Below are 27,144 nucleotides of genomic sequence, written 5' to 3'. Positions count from 1 at the left end.
TAAAGCAGGTGTTCACACAGAATAGAGCAGCACTAGGTAGTATGTTGTACACAGATTTCTCAGCATTCATGCACTCGCTTCATATGATGAAGTTTGGTTTTCCCTTGACAAATAACAGAACAGCAGTCCTGCTGTTGAAACGCAAGAAAACATGTTAAAGAGTGCAGAATAGCTTTGCTCTCAACGATAGAAGATCAAGAATTGGGATACATTTTTACATTTTAAAAACCCTCTGAGCACTTACAAACTGTGAAGGGTTGTCATGATAAAAGCCTCTGTTCTTTCACATAATTCCCTCTTTACAAACATGGTTAAATAGTAGGGTCAGCACTGGGCAGAACATGTCATTCATTAAGGTGGTCACAGAGTAAAAAGGCAAATTTCGAGTCTGCTGACTTTTTGAGATTCAGTACGCATGGCTTTAAGGAAAATATGACAAGAGTTTTTCCTAGCTCACAATGCATATGCACACTCTCCAGTGTTTTAAATTACAGAAAAACTGAGAATTTTCTGCACATCTTGCACCACAAAGCAAAAATAAAAAGTACAAGAGGTAAACTTTGACCATATCTTTTTCTTTGCTTCATTGGGATGGGGGAGGGGGGGGGGGGGGGGGACTGCAAAGAACTTAAAACGTGTCATGTATGCATTTCAGTAGCTGGTTTTGTCACACATGGGCTTGTGAAGAATGGAGAAAATAATTTGTCCTTCATTTTGAGCAAGGAGCAGTAGTCGCCAGCCATTTTATTTTATTTTTTATTTTCTTTCGTTTTTGTTGCCCCCCTCCGATTCAGCATTCTGGCGTTTTACGGAACCAAGATGGTGCCCGTCCCTGATTCGGTGCTGATGTGTTTGGCCGTGTCCTATGGTGAGTTCAGATCCTCGGAATGATGGCAAATAGGTGGGATAGGTGGCGGTAGGGGATCACACACTCATCGTCATGGTGGGGGAATACTACGGAGTCACAGAGAAGAAGAGGACAACCACTTAAACGCCATTTACTTTATTGTACGACGAATAGCATAAATAGCCATATAGCCAATCTACAGGCTCGCAACATGTCACAACAGGATGTGTTGGTTCTTTTTTTTGAAAATGTATGCCTATAACGCTCAGAATAGGGATGCCAGGTGGAAAGTGGTTAAGAGACACTCCTTGGTCAAATGCCAGGTTCAGTCTCTCTTACAGTGGCACTGTAGTCAATGATGTTAATGTGCTGTGACTGTAACTCCACTGTCCGGTCAATAGCGCTCTAACTCTGGTTTCATCAAAGCCCCATTACAGCCAACAGTAAGTCCCCTCACTGATGTGTATCAGTTAGCTGGGGAGATACACTGTCCAGGTAGGGAAAGCGCAGCAGACAATGTGGCTAACTAATGTCAAATATTTGATAGTCTAAGAAAAAAATAACAATGATATGGTGACATACAACAACAGCTGTAGGTGCGGCTTCAGTTCAGGTGGATCACCACCACCCATCAGGAATACCAGGCATACTAAATTAACTGGTGGTCGTGTCCACATAAAAATGACATTTGAACAAATACTGTACACCTGATGGTCATGTTTTAGGGTGGACACACACACCTCAATTTATACTCCATCATAAGACGGTCTTGCATGCGGAACATAGCAGATCTACTAGATCTGCCATTTTTTGCATCACACCCTTAAATGATGAAGCATAAATCAGGCTTTATCCAACATGCCTTTCTCTCAAGAGAAAAAGTACATCCTGCTGTATTTCTTTTTTTTCCTATATATTTTTTATCCCACGATTTTGTAACCCATTTTTCACCCCTGTGCCAATCATCTACTGTGATCCTGGGCTCTACACACCCTCCGCCAACCTGGGGAGAGCAACGGACTTAACTCATGCTCCCTTCATGCCCGAGTGTCCAAGTTGCTCCTTTACACCTGACAGGGGGGAGTTTCCCTGGTTGGACGTAGCGCGTGGAAGGAACACGTTATTCCAACCAGTTTCTTTCCCCTCCATCAGGCGCCCCGGCTGGCCAGGGGGAGGCAGTTTAGAGACCAGGATTACTGCATGTTTTTGTGAGGGTATCTACCCTAGGGGACACGGGGAGAACATGCAAACTCCACACAGAAAGGCCCTTTCGCCAACCCCGCCTTCGGGTATGGGCACTGATGACGCGGAGGAGGAAACACGCCGCCAGCACCCACAGTGCCCGAGCGGGAATCGAACCCAGGACCTTCTAGCTGTGAGGCGACAGCACTACCAACTGTGCCACCGTGCCCCTATCCTGCTGTATTTCTACCTAAAAAAAGACCTGCATCCTGTTCCTGTTGCAATTTGCCTGTTTTAGTGGTCAATGAGACTTACATTCTCACTCTGAAAAGAGTGGAGGAAGTTTCCGCTCAGTTCGCCGTCATCTCTCGGAGTCCCTGGAGGATTGCTAATGCCACTTAAATTGTTTGGAGAATTCTAGGAAGAAAGGAAGTAAAGCAAATGTTTTTGAAAACACACACTCCACAACCTAAACTTTTGGTTTAAACTAGAAAATACAGCTTTGTTGCATAATTCGAAAAACTCACTTTGTTTAGTCCATCCATATCACCAGATCCTATCATTAGAAAAAGAAAGAGAAAAAAAAACGATTTCTATCACAGTATCAAGAGTAGGCTACTCTCATACAACAGGGATATAAGAGGATATTTCTTTGTGGACATAACGGAAATATCACATGCCTTCAAGAAGTGTTTCTCCAGTTTCACACAGACAACATAATCTTAAGAACCATTTCCATCTGCCAATGCAACCTTAACATTTTCCATGTTGTTTGTAATCAGTATGCATGCATATCACCAAGTCTACGTTACCTAGTGATCCGTTCATGTGGTGTGGCTCCATGCCGGCCATAGCTCCCAGGGGGCCATCCGAGCCGGGGCCCATAGGGAACTGGATAGGAAACAAGAGAGAATTGTTTACTCACTTTACAACAGTGGTTTTCAAGGACCCCCAAATTGATGTATTTGGTCGTGGAACCCCTCTAAAGTATTTTGTACCAGGGACCCCCTTGAAAATGTTTAAATAGCTGATCTAAAAGCTCACAATGTATCAACATGTGACACATTGTGGGCTATTTTCAAATAGCCAATGTCAGGCTCCTCCTGTCCACATGTCGAAGTGTCCTTGGGCAAGACACTGAACCCTACATTGCCTTCAATGAGTCGGTCGGTGTGAGCTCGCCACCATTGGTGTGTGAATGAGGACGCTGGCGTAGACTGTTCGCCGCTTCACCTCCCAATGTATGAATGAATGAACCATTGTAAAGCGCTCTGAGCACTTGGAAAAGCGCTATAAAAATGCAATTCATTATTATTATTAAACTCAGCACAAAAAGTTAAAAAACCTAACTTTGGTTCATTATTTCTCCACTTTAATGATACCAATTGGCATTGTATTTTATATAATTTTAATTGTTGATTAGTCACCTTTATCGGGCATTCGTGGAATGAGCAACACAGCTAAACGTGTGTGTAGCGCCCCCCAAAAATGTGCCAAAATGGCAAATGGTTTGTATTCAACCCTTGCTTTGAGTTGCTTAGTGGATTGGATGATTGCACACTCCCACAGCCTAAGGAAAAAAACAACACATATTGGACATTTTTATACTTTTAATTTTACACTCAGTGTTATGGAACTCAGTAGCAGGTAGAAGATCCAAAAGCAACCGCAACAGCTTGGCACCTCCTCAAGCTGGTCACTAAACTAGCCACATATTGCTGTGGGATGGCATCCCATTCCTCAACCAGGTTTTGTTGCAAGTCATCCAACGTGGTTCTGTTGGTAACTCTAGCTCTAGCATGTACAGAATGCCCAAGCTGATCCCACAAGTGTTCAATTGGGTTGAGGTCTGGATTCACGTCAGGCCATTCAATTCAATTTTATTAAAGGGTCAAATGACAACAAGTTGTCTCAAGACACTTTACATATAGAGCAGAAAACCATACTCCATCATTCCATCCTCTCCACTCTCAAATTCTGGAGGTACACTGATGATCCTGGCACTGTGGGGGCGAGAGTTGTCATCCTGGAGATGGCGTTAGGTTCCAGATTCTGAAGATATGGGATCGCCACAGGCTCCAGAATCTCATCCCGATATCTCACTGCATTGAGATTACATTCAATGAGGACAAGTTCTGTCTTCCCTGTGAGAGAGATACTGCCCCATACCATTACCAAGCTGTTGTCGCTGCGTATGGATCTTCTAGAATGATGCTACTGAGGTCCCTAACACAAGAGTGTAAAATTAATAAAGTGTAAAAATATGTGTTTTTTGTTGTTGCTGTTATTACTGGGTGAGAGACTCAACTCAAAGCAAGGGTGAATACCAACCACTTGCCATTTTGGCAAATTCTTTGGAGGCGCTACCCATGTTGCTCATTCCACGAAAGCCCGATCCTTACAAGCTATACCTTGGAATTATTAAAGTGGAGAAATGTGCCAAGTTTATATAGGTTTTTAAGTGGTTAACCTGATTACGATGCTGTATTAATTAATTTCGCTTGGGACCACCTGAAGTCTCTGGACCCCACTTTGAGAACCACTGCTCTACTCTGTAAAACCTGAGTGTTATGGGCTCAGTTGGCTCCATTTGTATACACTGAAGACTTAAAGGGTAAGACCACTTTTTGAGAGGTTTGGGTTGTTTTCTTACCTTATTATGGGCAAACTAGTCCATTCCATGAATTATTTCGCTCCGTTGTGTTGTTTATTAGCAATTTAAGAAATAAAAGTCGCTCATTGACTTCCATTTTAATGGGGAAACGGCTCTCAAAGTAATTCTTTTAGCACATAAACCAACTAAACAAAAGCTGATTCTGACATCAGGAAAACTCATGCAGTTTTATTTTCGTCTTTTAAGATAGATTTATAAAGTTACTATTTTAGTCGGAGATAGACTGAAGCAGTACTCCGGCATCCCCAACTCTCGCGGGGACATATTGCAAGGTTTTGTTTGTAAACAAGTCTCCACGCCGTTTGAGATGCACCCAGCTGCAGCCTCGCATACGATTACGAGCAGTCCCAGACACTTCTTCTAAAGGGTCTTCTAAAGTGTCTCCCTCAAACACGTCCATTGTGTATGTTTTTAGTGACAAGCGGACGACATCAAATCCATTCGTTTACATCCCCGTCCTGGCACAACAGCATTCCAATAATACGCTTCAGGAGTGGTGTACAGTTTTGGTCGAATCAGATCGTTTTTTACTCAACGCGAACAGCAGTGATTCGGTCGGCGTAGGCATACCTACCGGATCTTCTTTCTACACAAATTAGTCAAAACAAGACAAAATTGTAATTTTTTATTAAAAATAAAACCGCATGAGTGTTCCTGATGTCAAACTGTCAGATTCAGCTTTTGTTGTGTTGGTTTGTGTGCTAAAAGAGTGACTTTACAATGGAAGTCAATGAGCAACTTTTTATTTCTTAAATTGCTAATAAACACCACAACGGAGCGAAATAACTCATGGAATGGACTAGTTTGCCCATAATAAGGTAAGAAAACAACCCAAACCTCTCAAAGTGGTCTTACCCTTTAAATGATGTAAATTAAGGTAAGTGACGTCTTCATTTATCTCAGTGTAACAAATGGATGGGTCCATTTGGTTCCATTTGTACACTTTCAGAGTTAAATTAAGTATTTTACCGTAAAATTTCAGATTTTACCATGTACATGCTACAGTGACCATAAGGGTCAATAAGGCATGGTGAGTTTACATTAAAGCCACCAGAGTCAAAGTAAATAGTTACAAGGTTTTTCTTTTTTAATAAAACTACTTTGAGTGCTTGTAAAAGCTAGTATAAATCATGCCTCTACTTCAGTAACTTCAAATATTTACTCCCACTTTTGCCTGAGTTTAGTTTTATGTTTTGGAAACGGGAGTAGGCAATGCCAAAGAGGATTAAGAGTACATTTTCTGGGAAACAAAAAGAGGCAGAAACTTACATTATTCCGGTTTCCAGGTCCAGTGTTGATCATGGTATACAGGTTGTCACCAGAGTTATTAGAGTCTGGAAAACAAATGTTTGTTTTGTGATCAGTGTGAAGCAAAGCAACTGGATTGTGTGTGTGTGTGTGTGTGTGTGTGTGTGTGTGTGTGTGTGTGTGTGTGTCTACACTTGTGAGGACCAAATGTCCCCAAAAGTATAACAACATTTGAGTAACAGATATGAGGACAACTTTCCTGGCCCTCACAAGACAAAAGGTTGTTTTATGGTTAGAGTATTTTTAGAGGTATGTTTTACAAGATTCAGGTTGGGGTTAGGATTCAACATTTAGAGGTTAGGTTTGGGGGTTGGTGTTACCTGATTAATACTTGGCGGTATAACACATGGGTAAAGCCATACGTACAGTAAAACAAATGTGTGACTGTGTGGTGAGGGGGTTAGGGTTGGCTACCTGCAGGGCTGGGCATGATGGGCGTTCCTGGGGGGCCCCCTCCTCCAGAAGCCCCCTTTGGGGAATAAAGACACAACATAAGCATACAAACACACACACACACACACACCAAGACTCGACACAATGAAACTACGATTTTCTAAATCCCATCTCTCCAAAACATAGGTAAATGTTCATGTTACCGTTATCGTATGCATCACATTTTATATGAAAGATTAAAGCGTTACCACCCGAGACTTGAACCCCATTCTCCTGTGTGGGATTTATTTTTACCGCTCAAGCAAGACCCAATCCCCACTAGGCTAGATCGCATAAAGTATAGAGCACCGAAGTCTGACATCACTGCCGCTATGCCACTCCATTATTTGTTGTATTGGATTTCCCATAGGGGAAACTGGAACTGTATTCCACAAATAAACAAACCACCCCAGCGATTTTACTCATATGGATATGAAACATTAACTGAGGGTGAAATAGTACCTACCAATTATGTAAAAAGTACAAAGATTCTCCAAACACAGATGTTATCTAATGTAATGTTAATATCATACCTGACAAAAACAGTGTGGGTTTGATTATTTTTGGAACACAGTTCTTATATGTGATGTGATCTAAGATGTGCCTACTGAAATTGCAATAATAAACAAATAACGCAGTGCCCCAGGGTTAGTGGGAGTGACGTCGGGACTTAGGTACTCTATTGTACTTGTACTGACAAGGCGGTATCAACCAGTAGGTGTCCTACCAGACACCAGCGTCAATATTTCTCAATGGAAATGTATGGAGACCACCTTAATAAATGCATTGCAGATGTGTTAGTTAAAATAAATGCCAGATAAATGCCAGACTGCTGGATTTGTAAATACAATCTAGACAGGGCAGTGGGAAACTGTTTTGTCATGCAATTAAATTAAATACTACTGTATTAGTTTAATGTGTCAGGAAGAGTTCTTACCCCATATGCACCAGGAGAGGGTGACGAGTAAGGCATCTGAAACAAAGGAACAGAAAACATTAGACAAGAAAAGAGGGAGCGCAATTCCCGTCTGATCCACAAAACAGCACCATTCGTCATCTGATCAGCCTTCTAATACCATCATGTCTGTCGGTCTAGCAGTCTGTGGAAACCAGGACACATAATACTACAATTACAACCCAGACTAGAGCCCCGGAGCACACTAAAAGCTCCACAGCTCTGACTTGAAGCACAGACTTGGCTACGATCCGAACCAGCACTTCTGTGTGCATACAATATTATCGTCGCTTATCGTAGCCGATATGCAAGCTCGAAATGTGGAGCGAAGATCTGCTACTTTGCCGTTTTTAAATTTGAATCCTGAAAAGTTTTGGACATATCTCTGTCAGGTTTCCACCTGACAGAGATATGTCGAACACCCAGTTTGATATGGACCCCATTTGATACAAAAATATATTTAAAAACAAGAAATTATCAGTGATTTTTGTCATGTGAAAGAAGCGCTGTCTCCGTTTTGTTCTCGTCTCCGTTGTGTTCTCCCCCCATATTAGTATGATTATTATTTTAGTAACGTGTATGTTTGTGTGTCACAACCTCGCCTGACCCAAGTTTGTTGGAAAGCTATATTTATTAAAAAATGTTAAATAAAGTGTGTGTGTGTGTGTGTGTCTGTGTGTGTATTGAACACACAAAGCAAAAATAAACTCACAGAGTTGGCATTGTTAGGATTGGGCCATGGCCTGCCAGTACCTGGGCCCCTGGACAGTGAGAGGAACAGAACCACCAGTTAAGATATCGCATTCAGGTTGACAGCAGATAATACACAAAATAATACGCAGTAAGATGAGAATGAGATCAAAAGAAAGGCTCACATGTTTACTCCTGGCATGCCGGGACCCATGGCGTTATGTGGAGGCCTCATCCCACCACCAAAGTTCTGAGGAGAAAATCCATGAGCAGCAGAGACTATATTAACAAATTCCTGATGAAATGTTGTTGAGCTAAATAAAGTTGATCTAGTGTGTGGACTTTATAATGTAATATATTCAACACTTTTCATGGACTTATGTAAAGATTTATGTAAAGACATTATATATCAATCAACATATTTATACGGTATCAATGTCAATTATATTCTGTATATTGATCAATATCAACTGGTTTTCACTAATGATCTGTGGTACGCATTTCCATATAATTTCCCCATAATTAATTTCTTACTTTTTTGCAAACAATGAATTCGAAGAGCTTTGCCACATTCATATAAATTAAGTAATTAAGATCAATGGCATAATAGACGGATTCAACAAAATATTGTTGAACAATTATTTTTATTGTCATGTTTGCACATTGTAGCAATTTGTTTTGCTTGGTGGTGGGTGAAAGAATTCCTTTACTGACTGACAAGAATCAAGCAGACAGCTTACCGCGTGCAGTAAAGTAACAGAACACCGAAAGAGTGTGTGTCTGACAAGACGACGGAGTGACATGAAATTATTGTGAATGGATGAAGATTTATTTCAACTTGATCAGAAGCTTGGTTATTGTCGTTTCCCCTTTCCCGATGACGATGATATTGCATGTTTTCATAGTCTGCATCTGGGATACATGACTGGGTCATATAGCAATTTGTGAATTTAAGGTCATTAAATAGGTTTGGATGCCCATACTCATCAAATGATTGTGCCATCATGCCTGCCAGGGCAGAGTAGTTGTGTGTGGCATTGGGATGTAGACATGTTTTTGATTATGCTACATGCTGTATAAGTAGTCCATATTATCATCATCATAGTGCATAATGGATTCAAAAATGTTATGTGGAGTTGATTATTCTAACAGTCGTTAGAAACTGCAACTTTATTTCCCTTTATCTCCACAAGGAGACACCAAGTGGTATGCAGCACTTTATAAATACAGGCCTGGATTTATCAAACTTACACCAACCACAAACAGCATTTATCAATCCATATGACATGAGCATAGCTGACGATCAAATCTGACGATCAAATCTCAAGTCTCAAGCATGTGTACACAAGTGTTTTTCACATTTGTGGACTTGTGGTGCAGCATAGTCAGAGAATCTGACAGGCATTTAAACATGCATATTCAAAAGTATGTTCATGTTGTCAAAATATTATAATTTGTACACTGACTGACTACATTTCACATATTCATATAAATAGGCATTCTCAAATACTTAATAGGGTAACAGGTGACATGATTACAAATAAAATCACACCTGTGTGAAGTGAGGGGCGCTCTCATCATCAATTCATCATACATCATCTCATTCCGGCCAATCACAATTTGCATCCTCACCTTCGTCTTCAATGTTTGTGTTTACACAATGTTTGTGTTTACACAAATGCTCAAAGCTGGACATAGGAGGGGATAGCACCCCTCAATAATTAAATTAAAAAACATTAATGGTATAGGCTAGATGATGATCCTTAATCAGTCAATTATTTACAGGAGCTTTGACAGTCAACACATCCAGACATTGACAATAGCAGACCTGGCTCTCTTAAGACTTCTAAGTGTTTGTAAGACAGGAGAGGATCGTCAGGAACACTGGAATCTTTTCATGGGATAGTGTCTCCCAAGGCATGTCCTTCTGGAGTTAAGCCACAATTTGGAACCTCAAGTTAAGGAGAGAAACTCGACACTAGAATGCTACCTGTACCGATGGTCTCCATATTGGGAGTTTTGGCACCGGGGACCACAGCAGGACTGGAGGTCGGGATACGTCCAGTATATCAAAGCTAACCATTAGCAGAATGATCAAGTCCCTTTTTTGGCAACAGCTCCAATTTCCATAAAATGATGCTCAGCAAAGCATGATTAAGAGACAATTTTATGAGATTGCTGGGTTTCCTAATGTGATTGGTGGAATTTATTGTAGGCTACCCATGTCTGAAGAACGGTACACATTTATAAGCTTCAATCTCTATTAGAGTTGTCCCGATCACGTTTTTTTGCTCCCGATCCGATCCCGATCATTTGAGTTTGAGTATCTGCCGATCCCGATATTTCCCGATCCGATCACTTTTTTTGCTCCCGATACAATTCCGATCATTTCCGATAATTCTTCCCAATCAGATACATTTTGGCAATGCAGTAAGAAAAAAAAAGGGACTAAAACGGTTCCGAACTGCCGCCCCGTGTCCGAAACGGTTGAGAAATGACAGAGTTACTGTGTGCCAGTCCCTCTACTGTACCCTCTACTGTACTGTACTGGCACACACGAAATCATCATATACAGTTAATATGGGCATGTGTTTGTGTGCGTGTGTTAGGTTGCACACAGGTGGTGAAAAACAACCATGCTGTTTTCATGCTCATACCCAGCCAGCCAGGCAGGCACCCACACACATAAGTCCAAGGGACTGGCTTGCACCACTCAAAAAGTTTATTTATAGCATTATCTTTTATTCTTTTTTTAGCATATATTATTTTATTAGACATTTCTGCCTTTTCATTTTTTAAAGGGGGAAAAAAAACCTTATATTGCTATTTTAATGTGCCTCATCATTATGTTCAAGGGAAAAATAATGCACCTATGCGCTCACACGTGGTGCAGACGCAGCACATGCAGGGAGGAGAGGAGAGCTCCCTGGGGAGAGGAGGGATTCCGCACAGAAACATTTACAAAAGTTTACAATAAAGATCTCTGCATGAGATATTATGCTTATATTATTAGAAGAAGGGTTTCTATCTACAGTCATGGATTGGACATAGAGTATTTTGTTGGGACTTTTCAGACGGAATATTCTCCTCCTGCTCCGGGTGGACAGAGCAACAACAACGAGTTGTTTTTGCTCTCTCTCTCCCTTTTTAGCACTCAAACAGCGAGTGCAGATGCAGAAGCAGATCTGAACAAGACGGTGCTTAGAAGCCTGTTGATTCGAGGTTACTCCGCTGTGTGTGTCTCTGTGTATGACGATCAATAATTATTCCACCGAGTGGTCTTTGCGAGGGCTGGATTCTCCTCATCATCTCTCTCTCTCTCTCTCTCTCTCTCTCTCTCTCTCTGTGGTTCCTTCTTTTTAAAAGTCGCTTTAAGCGTCGGTTGTTTCAGTGCAGCCGCTGCCGCTTGTTGTCGTTAGCTTTCTGCTATTAGCCTACTAGCCACGCAAGTTACACGAACGTCGCCATTCGTCGCCCAATAGCAAATCTACAAGATCACAGCGCGTTGCGAAAGCAACTCTTTGTGAGCTTGCAGATCTGCTGTTTAGGGCCAACGTCACTGTCGTGCGCTAAGTTTTCCTAGGAGCAGCAGCAAGAGGCTGCTTCGAGAGGAGGATGTTTTGTTGTTATTAATTATGAACCAATCTGTATTAAAAAACAAAACTAAAGACTCGGGAGGATGACTTTAAGACTTATAGATGGTCACGTTTCTTCTGTAACGTTAAATACAATTAAGAAAAGATTTAATAAAAAATAAAAAAAAATATATTTAATAAATAATTTTTTCCCGATATTTTTTTCCCGATCCCGATCTTTTGAAAATGACGTGATCGGGCCCGATCGATCGGGAGGCCGATCGGGACATCCCTAATCTCTATAAAAAAATAGTTATAAGTTATAAATTGACTGACAACTACTGTGCCCAAAACCACTCCAATATCGTCCATACAGAGGATGAAACATTATGGGTATTCATGTTAATTCATGCCACAGTAATGCCAATTGTGCAAATTGCTCAACATAAGCAAGTTAGCATCCTTTAGTTTCTACATTTTGGGGACCCATACTCTAAATGTATAACATAAAATGTTGGGGTACTCAGGGCTCACCCAGGTTCACAATGGGGCTCTATAGGCTGGTGCGTAGAGCATTACAGGACATGAGACCAACAGTTACAATAATATTTACAAGTAAGACCCGCAAAGCGAACGCAGCTCGTTTTTGTGTGTGTGTGTGTGTTTTTTGTGTGTGATACAGCCCTCTGGTGGCGGGCAGGTGGTGTTACTGTTACAGCGTGACAGACAGACAGACACACACACAGACAGACAGACAGACATGTTCTGCTAGGTCTCATAGTTAGTGCTCACTGCGTTCGCAACTAGTGTAGGACACCTACCTGAGGACCAGGCCCCATCGGCCCCATGCCTCGAGGGCCACTCATTCTCTGCATTGGCCCCAGGTTAGGATGCCCTGGACGGAGGAAGGGACACACACAGTCTTGTTAGAAGGAGTCAAGGCAATCATTTGACTCATTACAGAGAGCATGAAATTAGGCTGTGATGTGGACAACTGACCTTGTGGTCGTGTTGGGTCCATGTTAGGCAGCATGGGGTGAGGACCTGGTCCTCCACCTGGAGGCTGCAGGGAAGGGAAAAAAATTAATTAATTTGCTATGGATGAATGAATGTAGTCTTTATGTATATTGTGGTGGAGTTCAGTGATTCTCAACGTTTTCTCAAGGAAATTGGGGGCAGTTTGATATGCATCAGGCTATGGGCCCCCCATTTGATACAATTGCATCTCTGGGAGGCTAATTTACATTTACCTTTGAAACCCTCTCAGAGACTCCTGGTGGTAGGACCTGGACCCCACATTGAGAGAGACCCAGCGGTCAAGCTGATACAGTACCAACCAGGTGTGGTCAAATGGCAGCTATTGGGTACTAAATAACTGACTATCTTAAGTGGGTATGGTGTGCGTCAGTGTTTATTTACCTGGTTACCCATCCTGATAGGGGGGCCTCTGGGACCCCCAGCAAAGCGGGGTGACATGAAGGACTACAGAAAAGAAGGGCAAATCAAATTAGTCACAGGTCAAAAAAAATAATAAAAAGTACAACACACCAGGGTATGCTTATCTGTCAATTATGTGTCCGTGTGATTATTCAAAGCTGCACAAAAAGCCGCCAAGCTGAGAGAGACACGCGGTGAAAGCATGAAGCGTCAGCAGCGAGAAAACACAGTTTCCCCGACAATGGAAGCACAGAGAGACGGGCAGAGACAGAACATTACCTGACTGTGAGGTCCCATCATACTGTTAGGGGGAGGAGGCTGGGGATGAGGAGAGCCCTGGGGACCAGGTGGACCCTGCAGCAGCGCACACACAACGTGGAGGGATATGCAGGGACGAGGAGGAGGTGGTGGCAAGATAAGGAGGGCGAGAGGAAGAAGGAGTGAGAAATAAGTGAGAGCGAGAGAGAGAACACGGAGGGGGCAGAGAGAGAAGCAGGGTTACTGCAGGGCACAGTTGGAATGTGGCAGAACTAAAATGTGGCGCAAAGGAGGAATAAAAAAAAAGAAAAGGAAAAGAATGTTCAATGACAATACATATATATATTTTAGGGCAAAGCTTGAGAGAGAGGATTCAAGATTCAAGCTGCTCATCTTTGCTCCACTAGCCACTTGAACCCAAGCATCCCTATTCTTGGGGGAACATTCAGTGGAATAGCTGATCTACAAGCTCCCAGCATCGTGAGCTTCTTTGAAGATAAACAGCAAAAACCGAAGGGGGACTACTAGTATAGAGCCCATGGGGCATAGGGTTGAAGTGGCTAGGAGTAGAGCCAAGCAATGACACAGCCTTGAAAGAAAGAATATAAGATGGGAAAGAGAGAGGGAAGGGAAATGATGCGTGATCTTCTTGCCTGTCAGTCAAGACTTTAAGCAGCCTGCTGCATGCAACATGTCATCACAGCTAATTTAGCACAATTAACAGCATCAATTAAGCCCTATGCAATTAGCCTTACAACGTCCCAAAACATCGGTGCTGAGCAGCTAATGTTGCTGATCTGACAGAGTGAGGGGCTTAATTGAGACGACTCCTATGAATTCTAGTAAAGAAAGTCTGAGTCACTGTAAACGTGCATGGCATGCATGCGCATGCACGTGTGTGTAATGTGCATCAGTTCAAGCGAGCAAAACAGCCTTTCATCATCAACTTGGCTTTTTCCCAAATATTGACGCAATCATATTAGTAATAAGTGGGTGGATTTTAACCACTTAAGCCCTATATATTGTTGTACATCGTTCGGCAAGCTCACAACACTTCACATGGTGTCGTGAGCTTGTAGATCTAATATTTTTTAAATATCTTTTTTTTAAATGGTTGCACATAATGACATAACCCAAAATAGAGATGCCAAACTGAAAGTGGTTGGAGTGCAGTGAGTTTGGTTGAGGAGTGGCACGGGGCTGTAGAGATGTGTTGCACCATTTCATGTCACCCCTTTACAGTCAGGTCCTCACAGGAGCCTGCCAAGAGTTTATCCTCACATGGTATTGATTTACTGTGGGTGCTGCACCTTTCGATTTCTCCATTAGAGAAAATGGCCAGGCCACGCCTCCCTGTTTACTAAACTGTAGGTGGGGGTGAGTGGGGGGGCAGACAGAACGTCCATGATATTTACTACAAAAGCTCAGTGTGGCAGAAGCCCAAAGCAAAAGCCAAAAGATGCACAAGCACAACGGACAGAGAAATGCAGCCCTTCATAATGATGCAGACACCAGCCTGACAGGCACATTCAAATGAGCCTGCAGCAATGCAAAAAAAGGGATGACAGGTGAAACAGGGAAGCAGAATAATTGCGAAGCACTGCAGTTGGTTCATATACACTTTCCCAACGGAAAATAATCCACCCATAAGCCCCTCTTCTCCCCCCACCTATGTGGGGACGAGAAGAGTGGAAGGGTGCAGTGTAAAGGAATAAACGGCTGTCCACAACAAGAATGATTGACATTTGTTTTTACGTCTGGAGACTCCTGTCCAGGAGACACGCTTCCAAGAACAATAACTATGACAATATCAGTCTATATATCATGGATAGCAGAGTCCTCACCACAACTCTAACGACATCGATGGCAGAGTCCACACCACAACGACAATCCCACAACATCAAAACTCATCCAAATGTAAAGGGCATCACGTTCAACACATAGTCACATTCAACATGGAAGATTACATTGCTGAATGACTCATCACTGACGTCCTCTCGATTATAGCTAGGATACATCAGATTGATATAGGACATTATGAGAGAAATGTCTTTAAAAGAACATTGTTGGATTCTTTTCACTCTCTCGTCTTCTGTGAACCCATACCCGCATACCCGTTTTTCCTTTTCTTTCTCTGTGAAATGTACAGCAGTAACAGATGACCAATATTCATTTTGGGGCTCACACACAGTTGGGGGGCTCACAGCACGTGCCTACTGCCTAGTAGTGTTAAAAATGTTCTCATTCATCGTGAAAAATCATGCTTACATCATTATCTGCGCCAGGGGGGAGGTGATGTTTTCTACTGTGTGTGTGTGTGTGTGTGTGTGTGTGTGTGTGTGTGTGTCTGTCCTCAGCTAATCTTGAAAAACACTATGCTCATGACATTTCTGGTACACGCTGCCAGCAGGCCAAGAAACACAATCCCAGAATATTGTTTACATAATCTCATTCTCAGACCACACCGTCCCTCCATGCTCAGGGGATGGGCATTTGGGCTTTTATTTTTGTAAACGTGCAAATGTGAGTGGGTCCACGGTTAATGTAGCATGACGTAATATTTACACAAAGTAGCATTTGCATCGCATATCATGAGCCTTAGACACAGAAAAGCTATCATACTGTATCGAAGCCAAGATGACGTCCGTTGAACACAGCAAAACCAGCAGCACTCTCACAGACAGACGACATGGTGAGCGGTGCCAAAGCATTGGTCCGACAGCTCTTTAATCCGAAACACTGTTGGTCCGATGCCGCGTATTCTAACCCTAACCTCACTCTAACCTAACATTTGTCTGCCTAATGATGGGCTGTCAGACCAATGGTCAGGGCCCTGTCGAACACCTACAGGTAAGTGTCCAAATAAAGTTAAACAGTAATCTGTCTTTGCGTAAATGTTTTCCACTGTCATGTGGTCCATCAGTCTTTTGTATATTAAAAATCTAAATTAAACTTGTAGAAAATACTGAATACAAAAACGACCCATTTCCCACTTAATGTGCCACTTGTTTTGGCTTAGATTAGATTTCTTGGCAACCTGCAAAAATAGATATTTGATACATACGGATCCAACAGGAAGAAGTAAACATTGCGGTTATGTAGGCACATATGTAGACAGTTCAGCTATCCATGCACACTAGTAGAACTCATTAATGTGTTAAATCCAGTCTGACTGCTGTCAGTCACTTTGAAAAACAGAACCAGTGTGTCAAGGACCCAACACAGCAATACAAGGCCAGCGTTGATAAGTGTTTGTGGCTGAAAAATGCTGAGAATCCTCCCTGCCTGTCACAATGCCTTTTGTAGGCCACCTAGCATTGTAATGGGCTCCACTGAGCGACCCTTTCAAGTTATTGTTGTTCTTTATGGTTATTATTCCTGGTGTGGTACCAATTCAAATAATTTTGTAGAGATTATTATATTGATTAGTATACATTTCTGATTAACAGAGAAGTGCATTTGGGGGGGTAAACAATTCCAATTAAGAATAAGACTAAATTGATTCGTCTAATGATTTAACCACACATTTGTGAAAATTGATCAGTAAGATATATATAATTAAAAATGTATATTTTTTCTATTTTTAAATAATCAATTAAATCAAACAGTTGTGCCCCTGGATGCCTGCAACACCCTCTTCATGCATGAAGCATGTTAGATTAATTTCCCCCGCAGTGCACATGGGTTGATTTAGGACTGAACACACCAATGAAGACGATGCTAAGCAGGTGGTGGACTGACCTGGAAGAAGCCTGGTGGCATAGGTCCTCCTGGCATGCCCTCACCAGGTGGCATCCCTCCCATTACTGGACTGGGAGCTGCAGCTGCACTCTGAAGGAGAAATGCACAAGATCAAAAACACATACTGGGAGATATTATATAGTCTACTCTAGACCAGCGGTTCACCCCCGTTACCTCCCCACCTTAATATTAGTTCATATAGCTTCTAAATCTACTATTAAACCACACTATATTTTATACAACAGATATTATTGAAAGATGTGAAAATCTTTAAAAACAGGACTTTTTTTTTTTTTGAATCTTGAAAGATTTTTTTTTTTGAACAAAATCATTTCAGATTGTCCACGGTCAAATCATTTTGAGAGAGACACCGTTGTACAACAAAGTAGTCATTCATTTACAAAAAACCTATGTTTTATTATGTTGAAATATGGAGATACGGAATTACTGCCCAACAGCGACAATATGCAAATGGTTTGTGCATAATATATTATATCCTTAAATTCAAACAATGTTTTCATGCACCATGGCATGGATTAGAGCCACTAGACTACAGAACTAACAAGCCCCGACCTCTATACACAAACCTCACTATCCTCTTGCTTCAATATAAAACTAAATATCAGTACTACAGTACAAAATATCTGTCCACCTAAAACGACAAAAAGGAGGGGGAACAAAAGCTTGTGAATCTAGAACTCATGCTCATGCCTTTTGGGGCCAGTGAGAAACTTGATCTATCGAGACACACTTCAGGCCCAAAGCTCATGACAAAGCTGACCCATGGGACAGAATGCATTTAAGAAATCTAATAGAGCCCCTCGCCCCCCATTCATTCAGGCGACTGAGCCCTTGTTGCCGATCTGTGATCCAGTGGATCAGATAAACATCGGTGGGGGATTCACTGAGTCAGTTGCTCCAAAGTGCTTGTGCACAGCGGGATGCTCGCTGGGCCGATTTCCTGCTCCAACCGCAGGGCCTAATTCACTAATGTGCCATTTGCTTCGGTCACACGCTCCTAATTGCCTGGGTTTTCTTCCCCTTTAGCTAGGGCAAGCCGAGATTGGCTAATGCCTTTTGGAGCTACGAAAGCAGAGAATAAACCTTGCCTTAGACTGACAGCAAGTCCTCCGTTTTGTTGGCACACGTCACATACAACGTGAGACATATCCCTACACCAAACAGTACATACACACGTGCAGGAGACCACTGCATAAAATGAAATGCATATCATTCGCTACATGGAAGGAAGTGCATGCATGTATGTGTGTGAAGAAATAAACACACTCAGCCCAGAGTGCTACCGCTCCACAGACAACACTGGTCAATAGCCAACACTCTCCCTGGTATCGACTGCACCCTACCTAATTCTATCTTCTCAGACTGCTGCTGCAGGGCCACTGTGAAATACCACAGCAGAGAGAGAAGTGAGGCCACAGGGAAACATCAGGCCTCAACGCAACTAGAAAACTGTCATAAAACACAACATAGTAATACAGCTAGTAGTACTCACATTTTATGTTTTACCATACAGTGGCAGAGTTATATGAGATATGAGAGTTATATGAGATATATGACTGGCAGAGTTATATGAGATCACGGATATGCAAATTCTGTGATAAAAAAACCCCACCAAATACATAAAGTACCTCACCTCCCCCTCCTCTCTCTCAAGCACGAGTCGCACCGATCAAAAGTTTTTTTTCTTTTTAATACTTTTTTTACACTTTGCCAGCCATTAGCTTACAAAATGAACATCTGTGGGGTGATCCTCACATACTGATGTGTGTATAAGTCCTCTTTCTCACCCACAAATAATCTCAAACAATTGAACACATGTCACATGGTATAAACCTGATGGCCCAGGGCCAGGTTCCCTCACATCGCTATTCAATGTTTCTTCACACACTAATAGACACCGATGTCTAAATAGGTATAAGCGGTGGTTTCAGTCAGAGGTTAAATGTCTGATTTGATTTCCATTTTCCAACATCCTTGCTTATAAAATACTGGTCCCTGTTTTGAGTCATATGATTATGTATCCATCACTCATATCAGCAAAAATGTTTTTTTTTAGGATTGATTTTTCTATTGCTGGCCGTTTAAAAATAGTTATTAAAACTAATGTTTGGCTTTACTTGTGTAATAGAATTATTCTTTAGAACATTTAGCTATTGCCTGGATGAGAAAAATAAGTAGAGATGAAGAAACATTCATCAAACTAGTCATACCAGCATTCCTAGTTCTCCTACACCATCGTCCTTGTTTTAACACATCAGTTTGTGTTTGTTTCATGTATATTATAAATATTAAATATGCATAATTCATTCATGATCTACAGTTTCCACTGACAGACTAAAAAGTGCATTGTTAGACATAACATTTACTGAAACGGATAGCTGAAAATGATTTCACAAACAATTTGAAAGATTTCAGATGAGGCTTGTAAGCAAATTACTGGTTTACAGGGTAAGCAGGAGTCACAACTCACAACTTATTCCTGCCAATTGACAAAGGCAGTGGCACAGCTGTACATCCCAAGACCAATTTACACTCGGATCACCTGAACATCATTCAACGGTCTGGGAGTAATACTGGTAGAGGAAATCCTACATTAATTTCCATTCAAAAAGGTTCAGAAGTTTTAAATGGTCTATGAGATCACTGACGGAGATCTTTATTTATTTTCTTTTATTCTTCTTCAAATGTATTCTTTATGTTTTTTGTGAGCGTAGGTAGGTACCCTCACAAAAAACATGCAGTAATCCTGGTCACTAAACTGCCTCCCCCTGGCCAGCCGGGGCGCCTGATGGAGGGGAAAGGAACTGGTTGGAATAACGTGTTCCTTCCACGCGCTACGTCCAACCAGGGAAACTCCCCCAGGTCAGGTGTAAAGGAGCAACTTGGACACTCAGGCATGAAGGAAGCATGAGTTCAAGTCCGTTGCTCTCCCCATGTCCCCCATATATGCGGGACTAGGTTGGTGGAGGGTGTGTAGAGCCCAGGATCACATTAGATGATTGACACAGGGGTGAATAATGGGTTACAAAATCGTGGGATAAAAAATATATTTTTGTCTAATACAAAACAACTATTCTGTATTTTCTACTAGTCTTTCAATCAGATTGTCTAAATTTGCACACAGTGAAAAGTATGGTGTGTGAGTCATACTGTACATTAACACCCTCCAGGATCCACAAAGTGACCAAATTATAGTTTTCAGACGCAGATTAGATATTTGTTTGGCTTTTAGATATTTTAGATATATATTTAGATATTTGTTTGGCTTTTTCTGCCTGCGTTTCCATGTAGCCTGGAAAGTAACGTGCATGGCGGGTTCCCAGGCATGTTGTGCTTGATCCTTATCATGTCCCATTAAACCCCACTGCTGTGCTAACTGAACTGTCCCCAGCAGTCTGATGCTGCCTGTGGTGTGGGAAACACAGAGGACATGTCGCGCTCTTTACTACAGGAAAGGCGGCAGATGTCTCAGTCTCTGCCCTGAGCTTTTGACTGGGCCTAGGACTTTCTTTATGGAAAGGCTAATTCTACCCCCACCCCACAACCCCCCCCCCCCCCCCAAACACACACACACACACACACACACACACACACACACACACACACACACACCCCATTCAATATAATGTATCTGCGTGTGCAAGACTGCACGTGTATATACACACAACAATATGCAATCCCTGCCAAGCAAATTCTCCTTGATTCCTTCAGAATCACTGAAGGAGGTTACGAAAGGCCAGAGTGACTGCGGATGTGCTTGTGCTCTCTCTACAAAAACAAAGACGAAGGGGGAGCAGAGGGAAACAGAGAGGAGGGGGGGTGACAAAGACTTAGTGTCTCACTGAGGTAACCATGAAAAGGCAGATAGAAAGAGAGACATGTGTTTCATGAAAAAACTGAGAGCAAGAGGCACACACGCATGGAGGAATGAGGTAAACAACAACAAAACTGAAAACAAGAGATACGGAAAGAGAGAGCGAGAGAGATTGAGAGAAGGGGGGTGAGAGAAGTAGACTAGATGAGTGTGCAGGAAGCAATGAGAGGGGGCAGGGCTGCAGCACAGACCACCCAACTGCCTCCGTCTGACCTGGGCTGCTCTTAACAGCCTCAAACCTTCCAGTGGATCCACCACTACAAAAGAGATCGGCCCCATGTTTAGCTTGTAAATGTTTAACCATCAATCAACATCATAAAACCCACTTTGGAAGCAAGACTGATGCTCCTCTCTTTGTCTCTGGTTCTCTCTCCCTCTCTACAGCAAGGGGACCAAGACCAGGTACGACAGTTTCTTGTTCCTCCCCAAAGCCCTCCTCCCCCACTCCACCATCATACCAACCCTCCTTTCCTTTTTATTCCCTTGGCTCTGTGGTGGATGCTGGGTTTATGCCACAATACCACTCCCCTTTTTCCCTTTCCAATCTGCCCCTCAGCTCCCTGACAGCCATCAATCACCCGCTGACGCCATGGCGACCAGACCCCAAGGGAGCGTCATCGTCCATCAGGCCCAGCGTGAATACGCCAGAGACTTTACGATCACCGCCGGGCGGCTAGCGCAGGCACCCGCCACCTCCCCCACACCTAGACAAAAGGCTAGGACTACTACTGTCCACACACACACACACACACACGGAGAATCAACATCTGAGCGAAGGGCAACCACAAGATGTCGAAGAGACGACCGCATAGAAACTCACAGCCTCACATCACAGAGGGCCCATGGTGACATTTCCCCGTTTCCCTCATTTGCTTAATGCTTTCCATCTTATGAAAATGGTCTCAGCTGAACTCAGGGTAGCACAGTTTCTTTGGTTCATGGTCCTGGTTCGCTTTGTCATCAATAACAGAGCACTTTATTATGTAAGAAAGTCTGTCAGTTTAATTGTAAAAAGAAAAGCAAGAAAAAACATTTGAAAAAATGATTACTGAGATTTACAAATAAACAACTCACTCGCTGCCAAGATCGTCTTTCGACGACTTTTTATATATTTATTGATTCAGAATGGTCTCACTGATATCCACCGCCTAGCAGCGTCCCCGTCGCTAGGTAACGCTTGGCTCGCCTGTGGTTCGTCAATTAAATGATTCCCCGCCGTCCGTTGCCATTACAAGCGCGATCTTAAAACCCTTTTTTCCTCGGAATTGAGGCTCAGATTGAGGTGTTTGAACAGAATGTTGATGATACCTCTGATGACTTTTAAAAATACGATCGCCAGATTATCTTTAGGCGATTTCGCTTCCGGTTCATTTTGGGGTGAATCTTCAAATAAATTGCAGCGCCGGAGTGAATGGTGACAGCCAATGAGTTCAGTTAATGGACCATATCTACCAGACAATGTAAATAGGTGTACCACACAACAAGGGGACCCAAAGGCAACAAAAGACAGCACTATTGATTACGCCAAAACCTAGGTGAATAACATGGCCACTTTGGCCAGTTCCCTAGTCAAACGCAGCACTCCTTTGTCTGTGTGGGACTGGAATAATGAGGAATGTGGCCGCTGAGAGGGCAGGGCCCTGCGCTCTCCTGGCTCACAGGTCACCTGCCAGATCAGGAGGCCCGTTGCCCTAGCAACCCTATCTGCCAAGAGCAGGGCCAACATCTCCATTTTAACCCCTTCCTGCTCAGGATGCTATCAGCCAACGGCACAACGGCGCTGCCTGTCCGTCTGCTATTGAGGCTTCCCTTCCCTGTGTGTCCCCTTCTCTTCATCTGAGCAGTCACTGTGGAGGTGACCGTGAATGTGAACCGTTTGACGAACTTCTGCCACATGGTGCGCTCATAACATCGGAGAGAGATAAGACTTCATAAAGACGAGACTCGAGGCCAGAAACTAATACTCAAGCTTTAATTTGACCAGCGTGTTTTAATACTGTAGGCATGAACTCTAGACTCAAATCTTCCTTATGATTCTTGATGACTATTCTTTATGCATTTGATGGATTGCCACGTGTTGTTCTTGCTTACTGTAAATCACTCTAGATTAAGAGTCTGCTAAATGCCGAAATTGTAATTGAAATAGGGGGAAAATGCGATGTAAATAGTCTAAAATGGAGTAAGCATAACATGCAAAGAACTGTCAAATGCTAACTAATAGGTCACAGAGTGATAATCATTTCTCCCACAAATTGAGGAATCCTGAACAATATATGTTCTACCGATTCCAAGCCATTAGGATATGTTCACTGTGTTGTGGTCTGTCTGCCAATGGAGTCAAATTTCAAACATATGCTTAAGCTGCCACAAACCAGTCAGAGGCTGATGGAACCATTGGAGGTGAAAAACAACCTTGTGCCCAATGTGTTTTGAGTCTCAGCAGTAGCAAATAATAGAGATCCTCGTCTGCAACACAGCTAGGACTCTGGCCCTTTTATCCTCTCTTGGGACATTGAGGAAGGGTGCAACTTAAAAAGCATGGTGTGGTGGTTCAGTAGGCGAGCAACATCGACAGGTCTGACTCAGGATATGCTGACGTCAGAACCATTTTCCCAGAAGCCTATACTGTAAGCTCCTCGCTGGGAGCGTCGTTTGGCCCAACGACAGCTGGATGGAACACTAGACTAGACAGTTTTCATTTACAATTGAAAATGGCAACATATTCCATGATAAAGGCCTACATCTGTGAAACCAAAGCAGCTAGATGTTCCTCAATAGTGTGCAAGAAGTACAAATCAGACTGAATATCACTTAAGTGACATTACAATACAGGCATCACACTTAAAGGGATGTGTGTGCGCTACTCAGTGTGAAAGTGTAAACAAACAGATTTATCTTGCTACAGTCAAATACATTATTTGATTTAGGCATTTAGCAGACGCTATTAATCCACAGCGATTTACAGTAAGCAAGAGCAGAAAACATGGTAATGCATCAAATACATAAAGAATAGTCATCATGAATCATACGTAAGCTTAAGAACAGTGGAATATCTATCTAATGAAACTACAAGTGTATACACTAGAGTATTATGTCTACATAAAGTGGCATTTAAATTACATTCCTGTCATACCACAATCTGAGTTGAAGAGGTATTATCTTTACGGGTCTTTGATGATGAAATGATCGCCTTCCTCAGCGCAGGACAGAGCAATATGCAAAACTATTGACTACTATGTCACGGAAGCAGCACTCACATAATCATGGAAGGCTTTCGCTTCGCTGGAGTGGTCACATGTCTCTCTTCTCTCTGGCGCAGCGCAATACAGGTCCCAGAATACACTGTGATGAAGAAGGCAAAATAAAACATTAGGTTACCCCTAAACAAACCATGGACCATTATTGGGAACAGTGACATTGATTACTTACCACCACCAAGAATGTAGGAAACCAGGGGGTTCGCCAAGTGTTATGTTTTTTTCCCATCGTATCTAGGGAATGGGGGCAATTCACAGAGAGGTTTGGTCATGGCTGACAACTACACACAAATATCATACTATTCAGCAATCACGTTATTACTGCTAATAGAATTAGAAGAAGTAGAGCATCAACATGATTTTGTTGTAAATTGAAATAGATTATTGTTCAACTATAACAACATGCCATTGCCTGAACTTTATCTTACCTCTGATAGAAAGGTCTGTGCAGACTTCTGTGCTCCTATGTGTAACAAATATTCATAGACGTAGAGGGCCAACCTGGATTAAGACACAAATTTAACATTTGTTGCAATCTTTGGTCAACATCAAAAGAAATTAGGAGACATGTCAGGAGGTTACATTTCCACAGGCATAATGCATGGAGTCGGCCACAGGCCCACTGAACAATGGCTGCCAATAGCCTATGCCAAACAATTAAATGGGGATTGTGTAACGAGTCCAAAGCCTGGTAAAGATTCACAACAATTACAGATGAAAAGTATCGACTGAAAACAAAGTATCGTCTCATGTCGCAATGATTAACAATAGCTCCTCCAGCCTACAGTAGCCTGTACTGTATCCTGGTGGCATTGATGGGGGCTGAGGGAAATAAAATGTATCCAAAGCGCAACAGTGAAACAATGTAGCGCGGCGATGTTATTGTTTTCTCTCTCCCACAGTCGCGAATAATGACCGGAAAAAATATTATATAACGCACTGGCCGCCCAATTAACACAGCCAAACATGCACACGGTTACGGTATCAGCGGAGAACATGTAGGGGAGAGCAGAAAGCCAAAGGCAGCAGAACAGAGCCTAGGGAAGGAATGGCGAGCAAGACAAGGCGGTTCATTCAATTCCATTCTCGGTAGGAGGAAATCGCCTTCTGCGAGCTGCTGCCGCTGCCTGTCCAGCGAACAACAGAGAGACACGCAGGGAACAAGTCGCGGGATAAAAGAAACGCTATGGAAGCTCCTTACTTCTCTCGTGCTTGGCCGTCCGACGGCACGGGGGTGCCTTTGCCTTTAGGGAACATGATTTTGTGTGGGAGGACGCCCGCCTTCTCTTTCTTTTCGCTATTTCATCTGTCAGATCATCACGGCCGCGACCCTCTCGCACTCCAACCGCACTTCTTCTCTACCGAGCCTGGCCAAGGGGAAGAGGCGGGGCTGCGCTGATTGACGTCCCGTTTCACCAATGGGCACGCGGTCTTTTCCCTTAAGGTCTGCCTTTCGGTGCGTTGTGGTTTAATGGCAAATATCGAGCTTTCTATGTAAATGAGTGCGTATATGTAATGTATGCCACCAATACACGAAATACAGTAATTAATGAATATCCCTCAATTGCTTAATTGGTAGGATAAAATCTGACCATTTCCTGTCAAAATTACTTTCTCGTAGGCTACATTTCCAGAATCCAGGCTGATGTAACCAGCTCATACTCCTAGTTTATGTATGAATTTTATTTTGTGTAAATATGTTTATGTGTGACTAAATTATGGATATAAACACAACCATTATTGTTGCCTGCATGACCGCAGGTCAAAATCGTGCATTTCCCGTGCATTTCCTGTCAGTTGGCCATGCCCCCATATATCATGCCTCGTGACGTCATCAATATTAAGCCCATATATGGAGACCCCTGATGTCATCAATTCAATATTGGCCAGCAACTCTACATCTGACCTCAAACCCTTAGATCTCCATATATGGAGCTGACCTGTTCTGACATTCCATTATGTTGATCCTATTCCTTCCCCATCCATCCTTCCTCTTCGATGTCTTCCTTTTGACTGATACCTATCTGTCCATTTAAACTCTAGACGGGCCTGCCCCAAAGTTATGAGTGTAGCCACGCCCGGCAGCCGGCGAAAACTAGCTAGAGTTCTCAACAATAGGCCCAAAAATTAAGGTCCGGCCCTACCTGGGCTCTCATCAAACCCTGCACACTCAAGACACTACCCCCGCTGTCACCCTTAGATCTCCATATACTGTATGGAGCTGACCTGTTCTGACATTCCATATGTTGATCTCATCAAACCCTGTACACTCAAGACACACTCCATATATGGCCAGTACAGAATTCAGCATGTTGATCTGACCACCCATGCCAAAGCGCCAGCGCTCGCCCAGCAGTCTGCTGTCACCCAGGCGGATATGTTGATCTGACCCTATGTCTATAGGCCTACTAGTACAAGTCATGTAGGTAGGCCTACTGTATCAAGTAGGCACTGTATCAAGTACCAATTTGTTTGGTATTCATTCTGTATCCAAATTATGGAAGAGAACTTGACCCCAAAAATATCATAGGCCACCAAGTTGTGTATATTTGTATACTCAGATTCAGAATTAAATTAGTTAACGTGAGGCCATTAAAAAATTAAGTATATGATAAAAAAATAACAAAATATAATACAACCAGGTCAAATTAGAATTAAGGAACTTCAACAACTTTACTGCAATGACTTTATCATGGGGTAATTGCATGGGGTGTATTTCTTGTTGTCACTGCAAGGTAAAGACGTGTCACGGCCATTAACAGATACGAAGCTAATTAAGCTTTGTAACCTGGAAGATCTTAGAGAGTATGTCTCTGATGTCTTGGAAGTTGGTAGGCCTACAATGGACAGATGGTTAGGAAGTGTAGCTCGGTTTCCACTTTTGTATGCAGTG

General features: G+C 42.6%; 1 protein-coding gene across 2 annotated transcripts; it reads right to left on the bottom strand.

The window, feature by feature from the left end:
• Window positions 1–6: 6 nt before the first annotated feature.
• On the bottom strand, window positions 7–25,613 carry ssbp3b (single stranded DNA binding protein 3b). Of its 2 annotated transcripts, XM_080771010.1 has the most exons (18): window positions 25,453–25,613; window positions 24,680–24,752; window positions 24,424–24,485; window positions 24,252–24,336; window positions 17,100–17,189; window positions 13,380–13,454; window positions 13,083–13,145; window positions 12,663–12,726; window positions 12,485–12,558; window positions 8,274–8,338; window positions 8,111–8,159; window positions 7,381–7,416; window positions 6,426–6,480; window positions 5,973–6,037; window positions 2,842–2,920; window positions 2,557–2,585; window positions 2,345–2,446; window positions 7–954 (listed from the first exon to the last, which is right to left on the bottom strand). In XM_080771010.1, exons 1-18 carry the CDS (start codon window positions 25,506–25,508, stop codon window positions 925–927), a joined length of 1,152 nt encoding a protein of 383 aa, XP_080627136.1. In that variant the 5' UTR covers window positions 25,509–25,613; the 3' UTR covers window positions 7–924. The 2 variants fall into 2 exon arrangements, with proteins under 2 accessions (XP_080627136.1, XP_080627137.1); XM_080771011.1 differs by lacking the exon at window positions 13,380–13,454.
• Window positions 25,614–27,144: the final 1,531 nt, after the last annotated feature.

This window comes from Protomyctophum bolini (assembly GCF_963924005.1).
Source record: "Protomyctophum bolini genome assembly, chromosome: 8".
In the NCBI taxonomy this organism is placed as follows: domain Eukaryota; kingdom Metazoa; phylum Chordata; class Actinopteri; order Myctophiformes; family Myctophidae; genus Protomyctophum; species Protomyctophum bolini.
This window is presented reverse-complemented; position numbering and strand designations above follow the sequence as displayed.